The 14569-nt window shown below is 47.5% G+C and overlaps 1 protein-coding gene across 1 annotated transcript; it reads left to right on the plus strand.

Moving 5' to 3' along the window:
• The first annotated feature begins 764 nt into the window (after positions 1 to 764).
• CCDC167 (coiled-coil domain containing 167) lies at positions 765 to 14196 on the plus strand. Its single transcript, XM_075089159.1, is given in 5 exon segments — positions 765 to 788; positions 791 to 892; positions 8620 to 8714; positions 11118 to 11170; positions 13343 to 14196. Coding segments are annotated over 5 exon segments (378 nt in total). The 3' UTR covers positions 13447 to 14196.
• The last annotated feature ends 373 nt before the right edge of the window (positions 14197 to 14569 follow it).

Here is a 14569-nt window from a genome sequence, read left to right on the forward strand (position 1 = left end):
GCTGTTCTCTGTCATGTAACAGTCCTGTCCTACCCTGAAGACAGATGCACTTGAGTGGTGTTTCTTTGCTTTTTCTTTTTTTTTAAATACAAGATAGCAGTGTTTCTAAAAAGCTTTCTTGGGTCAGGACAAATGCTACTATGCATATATAACGCTGTGATTAGCATCTTGCAATGAATTGGCTAACACACACAAAGTGCTATCTCCTGGTAGATCAAACAGCTGGCTTTTCCTGCAGCTGCTTTAGCACAGAACTAGTGTTTGGGAAGTAAGCCCCAAGGACAACCTGAAGTTCTCGGTGGTTGTAACGTACAGCAAAACAGCGGCCCTGTCGGTGCCTTGCTTTTCTGAGAGATCACCTTCTTCCTAGGTGAGCCCAGGTCCCCCGCAATGCAAGAGCTGGCCTGGAGCGGCCTGAGCAGCGCAGGAGCTCAAAGCAGGGTCGAGCTGGCTCCCCTTGGGGGAAACCCAACTGGTCAGTACGGATTTGCCCTCTGACAGGCCCAGAAGGCACGCCCGGCCGCTCTGAGGGGTGGAGGGGCAGGACAAGGCAGGCCTGGGAGGGGCACAGAGCAGCAGGCCCCGCTCAGGCTGCCGCTGGCCACCCTGCCGTACATCGTTGGCTGTCTTCAAACCGTGGCAAAACGCGCTCACACGGCCAGAACCGCCGCCGCTGCCATCCCCCGGCTGCCCCACCGAAGAGGGCCGGGCTGAAGCGCCCTCACCAAGATGGTGGCCGCCTCACAGCACAGCCCCTCACAAAGATGGCGGCAGCCGTGCGGACGTGGCCGCGCTCGGGCGATGTCGCAGAGCGGCTGCCTGCGCATGCGCGGCTGCAGTGGTGCCGGGGACCATGGGCAGGAGGCGAGGGGGGCTGAGCCTAGCCCGGGAGGTGAGGGGGGCTGGCGGCGGCGATGGTGATGGTGCGGGGCATGGCCGGGCTTGGCAGGGGCGAGGTGGCCGCCACCGCCGGAGCAGCGTTTGCCTGGAGAGCGGTGGGTGTCGGGGAGGGCCGGGGCAGCGGGGGCTCAGGGGCGCCGCAGGGGCCAGGCTGTGCTCTGCTAGTGCTGGGCCCGGCCGCCATCTTAACGTGCGACGGCAGCGGAGGCAGGACGGCCTGTGCCGGGCCCTCGGAAAGCTTGGCGCCCCGCCCTCAATCCCAGGCCTTTGACTGAGAGATGGTGTTTGGTGCCCTTGCTCCTGAGCCCTTGGGCCAGTGCAGGGGGAGGCAGTGAGTGCGTGTGCCTGTGGGAGGGTGCAGTGGCAAACTCTTGGCACTGACTGGCAAATCTGTGCACAGCCTGGCTTGTGTGCCTGTGGTGGTGAGGGTCAGCAGTGTGCTGGGCACAGGCTGCTGCTTTTGAGGAAAGCAGCGATAAACCAGCATGTGAGGTGCCTGTAAATCACAGCAAGAAGGGGAAGAGACTGGTTTCTGAGAATATGCCTTTCTTATAAAGCTGCCTTTTTTTTTTTGTTGCTCTTGGGTGTTTTGTAATTTCCTGAGTGGCACGAGGGCTGCTGGTAAGCTTTGTTTAAGCTTTATATTTCTATTAACAAAGTGGGGCATGTTAGTGAAGGTCTCTCAGAAGCACACTTCATTCCAGGTCCTGCACTGAACGGTGCTGTCTGGACTGGATTGGAGGAGTCAGTGGAGAGCCTGTAGTTCAAGTCATAGAATCATAGAATGGTGGTGTGGATACTTTAGGGATAATAAAAGCCTGAACCTTCCTGGCAAATGGCTAAAATGGGGCAGAATCAATCCAGTGAACCTCACTGGTCGCCTCTCTGTCCTGAAGTCTTTGACATGAACATATGCACAACAGACCAAGATAGAGTAGAAAGGCCAGGGAAGGGAGTTGGGGCTTGTCATATATGCTTCATCAGCCAATAATGTAAGGGTGAGTGTCCTGCTGTGCCATATGAATGGGAGTTAAGTTTATAGTAGTCTTCTGGTCTATTTCATCTAGTTTGGCTTTCATTAGAGAAATTGACATTTCTGGGCACTCTAACCCAAATATAACCACCAAAGGGAGTTGAGAGTGGAGTGTGCTGACTGTCCAAGCTTCTCTTCAGTGAGACTGGTGGGGAGAGTAGAAATAATGAATTTGTGGTGGTTGTCGTTTGAGATGCAACAGACAAGGAGAGATGAGATGGTAGAATCTACCTTGCAAAAAGAGAGGTGGTAAAAAGGGTGAGCCCGTCAGGGACCTGCTGGTCACAGAATGAAAAGGGACTGATTTTAGCTGTCCACAAAATTTTTGTAAAATGTCTGGGGACTTGTGGTAGCTTTAGATTTTTTTTTTTCAAGTTGTCATGATAGAACACACTACTTTCGGAAGGATTGTAGAATTACTCTTCTTTGGTGTGTTATAGACGAAAACAACCTCTCAGTGCAAAGATACTACTAAAAGATAAAATCCCTCCCCTTTGCAGTGGTGAGAGAGGTACTGCCCCCTTGCAGTGGTGAGAGAGGTACTGAGCAGAAGTTAGGGATGAAAAAAACAAAATCCTTTAAACCAGAGGAAGAGATGGCGGTGTTTCAGGTGTCAGAATGCATGACAACTAAGATATTAATTTCATAATACAAACTTTTATTCAGTTCAGTATTACCTTCTGAACTGTTATGATTGTAAAGAAAACTTTACAAATAAGGCTTAATATGACATGAAGCGTGGCTAGCTTTGAAAGGCCTAATCTAGGTAGAGTCATGCTTGCTTAACTGAAGTCATGATGCTAAATGAATGCAATTTTCTGTATGGACACTTATCAGATTAGCTTGCACTTACAAATTGCAGGTGTAATTGATATGACCTGGTTTAAACTGATATAAATGTGTCTCCATAATGTTGTGGTTGTTTAAACTCATGCCACTTTTCCTTTCATACAGTCTTTCAACAGGCAGCCCTATTGACAATGCTGAGCTGCATAGAACTTCCTTGAGAATGAGAAAATGCATCAGGAAAACGAAACTGGGAAGACTGTTCCATTTTGTAGCAAAGTAGTGAAAATAGAATGAGCTTAAAAGAGTGACAAGGATGAAAATGGAGTGAGCTTAGGAGAGTGACAAGTGTGGAAAACTTCTATTTATAAAACAACTGAGTATACCATGAAAACATGACTGCAAGGAGACGCAGTATAGGTCTATATCATCTGCATGCTATTTGTAACTTTAAACAAAGAATGACTGTTCACTGTCAATACAAAATTAGGGCTAACGAATGAAACTAGCAGCTGACAAGCTCAGAACAAACAGGAGGGGTTGGTTGTTCCCATAACCTGTGGCTGTGTTGTGAAGCTCCTTGCCAGAGGATGTTGTAACCCTTGAACACATACTTGTGACTCAGACAACAACTGAAGAAAATTCGTGGAAGCAAAAGAGTGGGACTATTAAATGCAAAGAGAACGCCCTGCGCTCAGGCAGTGCCTGAGCTGCAAAATGTCGAGTGTGCATTTGGCAAAAGTATTGTTACGTGTGTTGCTGTTTCTGACAAGGCAGTGGCTGATCAGTGTCTGTGCAAGAGCATAAAGAACAGGGAAAAGGTTAACCTAGTCTTTACTGAGTAAAGCTGTTCTTAACAGGATTTTTCAAAAAGCTGAGAGTGGTGTTGTGTGGTCACATCTGTGTGCTGTCCTGCAAAGCCACTGACATGAGCTGAGGCAGGGTGGGCTGACTAACTGGATAGTCTCTGCAAGGCTCAAGGAGGAGAGGCAGGTAGGATCCAGCCCTTTCTCCTTAACCAACACAGAAGGCTGATCTGCAGGATTTATCTTAGACTTTGCTGGTGGATCATCCTCTGTTGTGTAGTAGCTTGCCTGGTAAATATTGCCAAGCATGCTGTGGGCACAGCATTTGCAAAATGATTTGCCAGCATGCAAAATGATTCCAAGAGCGTGGTGAAAATGGAAATGTGTCCATGAACTGCAAGTTAGCATTTGAATTTAAATAAAACTCATCTCTGCTGGACTGATTTTAATAATCCAGCCAAATTTGTGGATGCAGGAACCACTAATTCTTCTGCGAAAAGAATGGCTCGAGTGTGCTAGCAGGTGACAAGGCATGAGAAGACTGCTTGGGAAAGTTGTGTGGGGTTTTTTTTGTCTCTACCTCTTCAGTTGGCTTTGATCTGTTTTATGAGGGTCAGAAGACGAAAACCTCATTACCTAACACTGTTGGATATAGACGTATGTGTGATATGGCTCTTTGCCAGTATCTTAATTAGGGAATTCATAAAAGCAGAGGGTGGATGCCAGTTCTTGAAAAGCGCTTTTAGCCTTTCTGCTGGAAAGAAAGCTTTTATTAATTCATTACAAAATGTATTAAAAGGGATCCAGCTCAACTCTGTAAGCAAAGCTGTGTCTTTTTCTCTTTTCCCTTTGTCTCAGCCTTCATGTGAACCATTTCGGGCTCCCTGCCCAAGATGGTCCCAACAAATGAGATTTATAATAAGCATGTAAGTCAGTTTGGATTGAAATCCGCTCCAGGTCTCTCTGGTTTAAAAAGGTCTCCAGATTGGGAGTGAGTGTTGCCAGAATTAAAAAAAAAAAAAACAAAAGGCCCAATGCCATGTCATATCTTGTGGAGCAAGGGAGGCACGTGGTCTTAGGTCCCTGTGTGCGTCCAAAGCTGCTGGTACTTGACTTTCTGGAGTGGCTCCTGAGGAGCAGAAGGGCAGCTCTGTGTACCCCAAGCTGCTGCCTGGATGTGAAGCACCTGTTTAACTTGCCCATTTTAACTGACACTACTTAAAGATGTGTCTGCAAGTGAAGTCCTATGTCCCTGCTACAGGCCACGTGAACCTGAGGACCTGTCATGTGAATGTTCTGCAAGCTGCACTCCAGCTCTGTCCCAGAGGATCCTTTTCATGGAAAGGAGAGCCAGAAAGAGCGAGGGTTTGTCTTTGCAACTTCTAAGCCACTGTGCTGAGATTGCCACTAGAAAGATAAGACAGTGTGAAGTGCAGTGATGGTTCAGCTAAGTGAGCTTGGCTCTTGGTTTTTCATGCGGGCTTACAGTAGGCCTCTGTACATACCCCAACTAACCTTCTCATGTATTAGTAGAAGGGAAAGCTTTCCATCCGCAGCTCAGGTGTGCACCTGCTTCTAGGGCTGCTCTCCTGGAGAGCTGCTGCAGGGAATTATGCCAGAGCTCTACAGGTTTTCATGTGCTACGGCTTTACAAGCTACGGCCCCCACTGGGAGTTTCCTCAGCAGCCCAGAGAGTAATCAGTAATTCCCAGGCATTACTCTGATTTCATCCTGTGCTTATTTTCTATTCTTCTCTTTCCTTTGCCCTAGAGTGAAGAGTTACTTGGGTGGCTGGGCTGCTGAGAGACTCCTAGCTTGCAGGAACAGATCCCAAATCCTAAGTGAGGCAATGGCACTGACACATTAAGATAGTGCTCTGCCCATACTTTGGGTTGGTGTCTGAGGCTCTTTGTGTAAATGAGACACCTCCAGGAGGCAGATGGTATTGCCCTGATCTATAAGTAGGGAAACTGAGGCATGGTGTAACATTTGGGATGTCCTTCCTTACAACCCCTAATGCCCCAGACTAGACTGAAGAAAAGAAATAGTGAGATTCTGGAGGAAAAATATTTTGCTTATTCAGCGATCTGTTCCTCCTTCCTGGCCTTTTTTTTTATTATTATTATTTTCTGTCCCTTGTGCCCCAGCTCAGCAAAGCTGATGGTGCAGTTCTAGGGCATTTGGTTTATTAGCAAATTACTGCTCTCCAGCAGGGGACCCAAACTCTGGTTTTGATTTAAAAGCAGTAAAACCACTTGAAACTTTCAAAGTATTATGTGGAATCTGGAGATTTTTAGTCAGCAGAAAGTAAAAGCATTGGCAGAGTTGGGCAGAATATCCTCTTGTTATGTCTCATGAAATGACGGAAGTATGGGCAGAGAACTAGTGAGAGCAACTGCAAACCGAGCAAAAGGAACAGCTCGGGAGGAGAGGATAGGAAGTGCAATGACATGGATAATTTAGTGGTGTGGTTGGCAGCTCACTAACCAAAGCTCTCATTAAATTTTATTATTTAACGTGATTTTTAAATGTGTTTCCAGAGCAAGCATGGTTCACTGTAATAAGCTTGCTGGCTAAGAAGGAGCCAGGTAACACATGCTGAAGTACCTCTTGCTGTGTGTATATGTGAGGTTTTCCAACAGATAAGGGAGCAGAGATAGAGTCATTTGTAAAATGGTAGGAACTGGTGAGGGAGATGGTCATTCTTAAATTGGACTGGACAGACACCCCACCTCCACTCTACTGCACTCTGCCATTAATTTAAACTTGCTCATAAGGGCCACTAAGTTGGTGAAGGGCTTAGAGGAGAGACTGTATGAGGAGTGGCTAAAGTCATTTGGTTTATTGATCCAGAAGAGGAGACTGAGGGGAGACCTCATCGCAGTCTGCAGCTTCCTCAGAAGGGGAGGAGGAGGGGCAGGTGCTAATCTCTTCTCTTGGGTGACCAATGACAGGACCCGAGGGAACGGCAGGGAGATGTGCCAGAGGAGGTTTAGGTTGGATATTAGGAAAAGGTTCTTCACCCAGAGGGTGGTGGAGCACTGGAACAGGCTCCCCAGGGAGGCAGTCATGGCACCAAGCCTGACAATGTTAAAGAAGCATTTGGACAACGCCCTCAGAGACATGGTGTAAATTTGGGGCTGTCCTGTGCAGGGACAGGAGTTGGACCTCATGATTCTTGTGGGTCCCTTCTAACTCAGGACATTCTATGATAAGCGTGGTCAAGAGCTGACTTGGGTGAAGCCCTTGGTTGGTCCTGGAGCAGACTGGGCCAATGCATCTCACTGACTAAGCTGTAGTGGATGACAGATAGTGATGAGCAGCTGGAGTTACCATTCTTAACTGGCACAGCTGGGTATAGAGGAGGACAATTATCTTTGCCCTGACCAAATGCATTTTCAGCTAGCATGCTTCAAAAATATCCATGTCCCCGTCCAGGCAAACTCAAACATTGCCAAACACAGAAATGCCATTCCCTGTGTTTGGGATCAGGTGATGGCCTTGTTGCTCCCCTTAGGCTGAGGGGAAGCTGTGTAGGTGCCTCTGGGGAGCTTGGCATATCAACAGGCCTGGCAGAGTTGCCTAATAACGAGGGACTTCAAAATTGCTATCTGGTAAGATGGAAAGATTTATTTGAGCTTTGTTATATGTGCCTCCCCTCCCCAGTTCTGCTGTGCACCTTGCAGTGAGACTATTCAGCTGACTGGCTACACTTTTCGCAGTCTGCCTTGTTCTTCCCTTTACATCAAGCCCCTTCTCCCATCCTGCTTATTTTTAATGCTTGCCTGCTTTTCCTGGGCAGAAGGTGAGAGATTGCTAATGAGTGCAGGACGGATCTCATCCCCAAAGCAGCAATAATTAGGGATCACTACCTTTGATTTTGTTTCCCATATCACTTTTTATGGGAGTGTTTGTGCTCTGGGCCACCACTGAGGCTGATGTCCAGGCAGCTAGTGTCTCATTCTGCCTCGGTACTTTATCCAGCACCGTGCTGCCTCTTAGCTTCTGGTTCGTGAAGGCTCCCACCACAGAGAGGCCATGCTGCCAGCCATCTAGCCAGCCTTGGCCTTGCTTGGAGAACCAGACACAGCATGAGTGTAGCACTAAGTAGCTAAAAAGAGAGGTCATTGCCACCGCAGGGCACTGAGACCATTTTCTTTCAGGCTAAGATGTTGTGTTCATATCTGATTAGTCCTATTGTTTCCCTGTTGGAAGCAAGCCTGAAAGACAAAAGTTTTCCAAAAGATGTCTGTGCTCTGGTTGCCAGGCAGAAAAGAGGAATGATTCCCAGGAGAACTGTTGTCCATGGTAGGCTTCCCTCCTGGGCAATCCATTTGCACACCAGTAGATCAACCCTCTTGTACTTACCCAGAGTTATCCCCTCCACAGGAAGACAGAGGTGGCTGTTAGGAAGCCTGATGAGGAGACACATGATGATCAGTGTTTTTCTGCATGGGAACATGTTGCTCCCAAAACTTGGTGCATGTCAAAGGTGTGGATGCAGTGGTGAACACTCTTGAGCATACTGTGCAGGTTGCTGTTGAAGATTTAGATGGGTAGAAGAGACAGTAGGAATCAGTGTTTTCCCTTTGTCCCCTCTTCACTCAACCAGAGAGCTGAGGGTGTTTTTAGTCATGTCCCATGAACTTCTGCATCAGTTCACAATACTAAATCAAGACATTGTCCCTCAGCCTTTGGCCAAGGCCAGTCTCTCTCATTTTATCTTTTTTTAATTGCATGAACATGTCTGTGATCACATCTTTGCTTGTGGAGCCACGTGCAAAGAAATGAGAACAGGCTGGAACAGGGTCAGATCTTAGCAAAACGGTGCTGGCCAGCCACACACGTGGGAATGTTAGAGTTGGCTTTGCTGTGTCTGGGATTACAATGTCACAGTTGCCTGGGGTATAATACAGGCTCGTCTGGGAGGCAATGGGCCCTCTGTGCAGTGATCTCTACACAGAGCTGGGGCTGTTCCTCCCTTGGTTTGGGGAGAAAGGAGGTGAAGTGGCTGAGCTGCCACCCCTTCTGAGTGCGGGCAGATCCATGTTAGCTGGGAAAGGAAATGACAGTGAGTGGTGTGGTGTTTTTCAGATTGATGGACTGGAGGAGAAGCTGGCATGTTGCAGACAGAGCATGGAGGAGGTGGATCTTAAACTGCGTAGGGAGAAGCTCAGCCCTGAAGGAAGGTATTGATAACCACCTCCTTTTACAGCTGTGGCTGTGTACTTCAGCCAACTGTCATTCTGAGCAAGGGCTCTTGAAGGGATGGGAATGGATGGTTTCCCATTACAAGACTCTCTTTCCCCAGCTTGGAGGTTACTTGGGGAACTTGCCAGGGTAAGATGTTCAGTGGTACATTGAGAAAGCTTTATCTTACCAACAGCCTCACTCTCCGTTCTGCACCACAACCAGCCAAGCAGTGCCTGAGACTTGCCAGTTCATTTCGAGAGCTGCCTCCTGGCATGCTAGGAAACAGCTTTGTGAGTCTGGCAAAGGTTCACTGCACACTGTTACTCGAGCCTTGCCTTACCAAAGCTGCCTGAGTTTAATCAGGGGAGATGTGGAGCAGCTACTACTGAGGGCCAAACCTGGGATGCAACTGCAAAAGGGGCTGAGGGAAATTGCTCTCTCTGTGCCTTTGTGGCAAATGTGTCTGGATGCAGGGATGCAGTGACACACTGGCTTTCCTTGGGAAAGGGAAGAGGGACAATTCCCCTGAAATCTGTCACAGACATAGAAGAGGCAACTGTAGGCTTCGAGAGCTGGGACTCAAGCAAGGACTTTGACCTGGATTTTGTACCAGACACAGGCAGAACCTGCTGTTTCTCTAGAGTGTGAAGCAAGAGATCCTAGATTTCCCAGCTGATTCTCCAATATCTCTGCCTGAGGATATTCTTCCACTCACCAGCATGCTGCTGCTCCTCTGCTCCTAGCAAAAAAGGCTAGGAAGCTCAGTCGCAGGGCCAGGGAGTGGTCCTGTTGGTCCTGGTGTCTGCTCTATCTCCTATAGAAACCAGTTAGAAATGATCCTAGCAGCAGTGACGTCTCCATGCTGATACTTACCAGTCTCAGCTTAACTTCTTTGTTCTTCCTTTTCTCTCTCTCTCTCTCCCCCCCGCTTCCCTTGCCTGTACTGGGGTTTGGACATATTTAGACAGGGTCCCATCACCTCCTGTCCCTTATCTCTCTAGCTCCTCATCTCAACAGTCCTTTTCTACTCCTAAATTCTTCTTATGTTTACTGTCTATATTCTTTATGTGGCACTTAAGTGGCCAACCATCAAACCTACAGTTGTGGTAACTCAACAGGATGGAATGTATCTGTATAATTTCTCCCTGAAATATAAGGCCTAGAGCAAAGAATTAGGAATAGGAATTTCTGAGCCTTTTATGAATCTTACAACTTGTATGGAGAGGGAAACAAATTCTGTTGCCCTAATCCAGACCATTCAAAAAACCCCGGAGGAAGGTACAATGATCAAAACTATTGATTCAGTGAGTACTACACAAAGGAGAGCTCGGCTTTCCCATTTTGAAGTTCAGTTGTCATGGTTTCTTCATGTCTCATTCTCAAAGCCTCTTCCCTTGACTGTCTTCACAAGGCAAGCTTCTAAGTAGCAGCTCAGTCGTGTTGGTAAATCTGTCTTCTCACTTCCTCCTGGCTGCATGCCACATTGCCTTTCCCCAGTTGCCTTTAAGAGGCCTTTCCTCTCCTGCTGCCCTGACGTAGCTTGCTTTCTTGCCATCCCTTACTTAACTAGCTGTACACATAGATTTAGATCTCTTTCCTCCTACAGGTTCTTGCTCTGCCCCAAGGGAACAACAAACTGTTACACTTACTGCTTTCTCTGTCTGCTCCAAACCAGGAGATAATTGCTAGTGCATGTTTATTTATATGCATACAGTCTGAAAGGACTGACCATGTCCTCACTGCTGTAATGGAGATGCTGCTGCTTTCAGGCAATTTGTTTTGCACTTATATTTTAAACTGTATATTAATTAATCATCTGCAGTTTAAGACAAGGGATGCGTTGGCCTGACTTACTCTTTATTATTGTTATCCTGAGTCTTCAGTCTAATAACAGGTTGTTTAACTGGTGGTTACTGGGCTTGGATTCGGCTTGTTTCCTTGAGTTGACCAATCTGTGTAAATTGGATACCTCTGGCAAAGGGATCCCAGCTTCAGTTGTTGAAAAGAATTAGCGTTCCAGCACTAAGCCAGATATCCTGGAGGAGCAGGGTCCTGCCCCATTCCATGGCTGTGGCAGAACTTCCTAACCCACCTGGGGAAACAGAGTAGGGGGCTCTGACACATAGACCACTTTCTAGCCTGCTTGTGTACATCAACACTGTCCTGAAAGGAGAGATATGAAGCAGTTTGGGGGAAGGAAAAAAATAACCTAAAACTTCTGCATCTCTTCTCTTGCATAGCTGGGGGTTTCTAAACTGTCACCTCTTCACAGTGAAGGGCAAGGAGCTCATTCTGTGAGCACATATCCCTGGCAGTGGGATAGTCTCTCTTCCATCATATAAGCAAAGAAATAGGCTGTGTTGTGCCTTGCAGGTAATGAACTCCTCTTCTCATTACAGAAAGTCACTGGAGAGAGAGAGAAACTTACTAATGACCAAAGCTGACAAGTATGGTAAGAGCTTCATTAAAAAATGGTCCCTCTGGGCTGGATGGGATCAGTGCTGCAGCTTAGCTTCGTCTTCAAGCTCCTGGCACCTCTGACTTCTGCCTTTGAATTTAGTTTCAACAAAAGGGAGCTAGGCTGAGGGAAATCTAGTCAGCATGTTATAACAGGAGTCTGGATCTTCCTGCTTGAGCTGTGCTATCAGAGGCAGAAAAATAATCATCAGCTAATGAGGGGGGAAAGATGTCCCTTTCACGTTCCCCAAATTACCAATCTTTAGATATTCTTGGCCAACAGATTTAGGGTGGCTCTAAACATCTCCCCCTCTTCCCCTCCTCCCCCTTTTTTAATAGAGGCTTGCTAAACAAGCTGGCAAGTGCTAACTGGAGTGTAGCAAAGTATACCTTCCTTGGGGAAGGTTCTCACTGCATCAGTTTCTGGGCCTGTTCAGCACACAGGCATAGGGATTCACGCTGATGTGCTGCCTGCAATTCCAGAGAGCCAGGGTGTCGTTGCTGTAAGTCATGCTTTAGACAGTTAAAATGAGAGTCCCTCTGAGCTGCTGCACATTTCACAGCACTTCCATTCCGCTAGGGATGCTGCTTTGCATGTCTTCAGGCTCCTGGTGTTGATCAGTGTGTTAGCTGCTTGACAGCACTCTGCAGCAGTGCAAGCACCAGAGCTCACACGAGGGAAAGAACCACAAGTGTTCTTTAGGCCTGGAGAGTTGAAAGCTGGGGTATGGCCAGCAAATCTGTAATTTGAACTCATGTTAAAGGACTGTTTCCAGAACACTAACAGTTACTTTAAACAGATTCAAAGCTGTTCCCTAAGGGCCTCGCACAGGAGACAGCAGAAGACTGCATATCACTTGCCACCCTTTTACCAGCAGTCAGACATCACTGCTAGCGTTAACAGCACAACCTGACAGGCTGCTCAGGCAGCAGCAACAGCCTCACCTAATGGTGATGGCTGCTCCTCCTGGCACAGGACAGTGAATGTGCATGCAGTCTTTCTAGATCACTGCCATGGCCTCTGGGTAAATCTGCTTATTCCAGCTGACACACTTGAGGCCATGAACTGCAGTTGCTGACAATGGCATTACTCCATCTGTTTAAGCTGGCAGAGCAGTCCTTGGGGTCATGTGACCTCCTGCCCCTACCACCTCCTCTCTAGCCTTGTGGATTCAAGCCGTTTGCTCTGTGGTTGCATGAGAATGTACTAGATGAAGAATGGAGGCAGAAAGAACAGCAAAACGCCTCTTGATACCAGCATGGGTTTGGGGATCTGCAGCACCAGGGCATTCCTGCTGGAGGCTGCTAGTGCACATTGTAGAGGCAGTAACGTGTGCAGTCACTGCAGCTGCATTCAGGAGCAAGAGCAGTCTGGCACTGGAGACAGTCTGCACCCAACCTTGCCCTTCAAAATAATTATTGCTGTTTGGCCATGCAACGTGTAATGCTGTAGGCTTGACTTCTTGCCTATACCATCTAGCAAAGTCTTGTGGAACAGAACCAGAGAGAACAGGGTTCTCATCTTTGGTAAAGGGAACAGAACAGAAATGGACAGCAGTAGGACTCCATACTTTTGGTAGCCACTTCCTCTCTCTGCACCTGTGTGGTTTTTTTTTTGTAAACCAGGGCCAGAGAAAGTGACCTGTCTTTAAAAAGCTGCAGACCCCAACAGAATGAGTGTCCAGGGTCAGACCTGTTCCCGACTCATCCTTCTGGGGCACAAGGAAATCCAGATTCTGCAACATTCAAAGATGGCCACGGTTATATTTAAGCACTAGGAAAAGGTACCAGGCTGTTACATCTACAAGACAGTAGAAATAGCTCTCTACCCTCTGTCTTCTTCATTCTCTTAGGGAACAAGCAATTATTCTAATGACCCGTTCTGTCCTTAGCAGGGTCCTAGGGCAAGGTCATTTGCAAACTGGAACTGGCCTGACACTGAAGCACTCCCAAGTACAGCCACTGAGATTCACAGGATAAGAGTTAACAAAGGAAAGGGTGCTTGCTAGTTTACTTCCTGTTCACCACTTCTTATAATTGGCAGCTTTGCATACTGATCCCAAAAGAGCTGCCTGTGGCCAAGGTAGTAGTGTGCTTTTAAGATGGTTTTGAAAGATGTAACTGCAACACAAAACATTCACAGGCAAGCCTTCTGTTTGTTTCCCAGAGAAAGAACTGAGTGTGCTTCATAAGGAAAATCGCAAGAATGCTGCCCTTGCTGTGGCCATGGGGTTGCTGATTGCTCTTATTTACACCTGCTGGACGATGTGATTGCATTCAAGAGTTCTCCCTGCTGACCAAATGACTGTCCTGCAAGGAGCTCTTTCTCCCCTCACCACTGTGCCTCCTCCAAGGGTGAGAATCAACATTTCAGATGGCTGTTCTTGTGTATCCTCTCCAAGCCTCATTGTAGGGAAGCTTTTTCTCTGAGAACTGAGGGGGATGGGAGACAAACCAGAAATCACAGCTCATTTGTGGTTGGAAGTCAGGTCAAGCAGAGCTCAAGGTGGTGCTGTCTCACCCAAAACACAGTCAAGGCCATCAAGCTTGATGCAGGAAGGCAATACATCCTTGCTTCTGAAGAGGACCTCTGTGGTTGCAGACAAGTGCTCTCTGCTCAGCCCAGTTGGAATACATGGCACCTTCTTGGTTCCTGTGACTCAGCCATAAGCTGAAGGGACACCAAGCTCCTTGAATCAAAGGGTAACTTGGGTATTGTGACCTAAAGGCTCCACCTGTTCCCAGAGGTGAGATAAAGATGTTTCCTCCTCCATGCTGACTTACAGGACCAAAGGAATCCTACCTCCACAAAAACGGGAGGAAGGTATCTTTCTGCATGCAGGTTGCATCCAACTTCAGATCTGGGTGCTTGGGCTTTGAGAAAATCTACCTACCCCTCCCATGCATCAGAGCTTAGTAGCCATTTTGCACCTCTGAGAATCAACACTTGAGAATTTACTATCAACTCCCAGGGATGGAAGTGCCTCTGCAGGGCTTAAATAAAATAATTTGACCTTTTAACGTCTTGTTTTTCTTTTTTTCCTCTTTTGTAACATGCCTCAGACACTGCTTTATCCTCATCCTACCATCTCCCTGCTGGCACACACTGGACCACAGTAAGCCTAGACTGGTTAGGCACTTAACATCCCTGGTCAGCAAGGTCTCAACAGTTGGTGACCTGGGATCTGCTTGAGTGTTTGCTACCTTTGAGTGGAAAAGCAGCCTAGTGTGCTGCAGACTGTCCCCTGTAGTACCCTCTCATTCTGATGCAGTGACATACTCTAGGTCGCCCTCAGCATGCCCTAATTTGCCAGGAAAGCCTTTAAAAGTGGACTGCAGAAAATTTAACTGCGCAAGGTATTTCTCGGTCTCCATGCTAACACACACACACTGG

This window comes from Phalacrocorax aristotelis, chromosome 3 (genome assembly GCF_949628215.1).
Source record: "Phalacrocorax aristotelis chromosome 3, bGulAri2.1, whole genome shotgun sequence".
Lineage (NCBI taxonomy): Eukaryota > Metazoa > Chordata > Aves > Suliformes > Phalacrocoracidae > Phalacrocorax > Phalacrocorax aristotelis.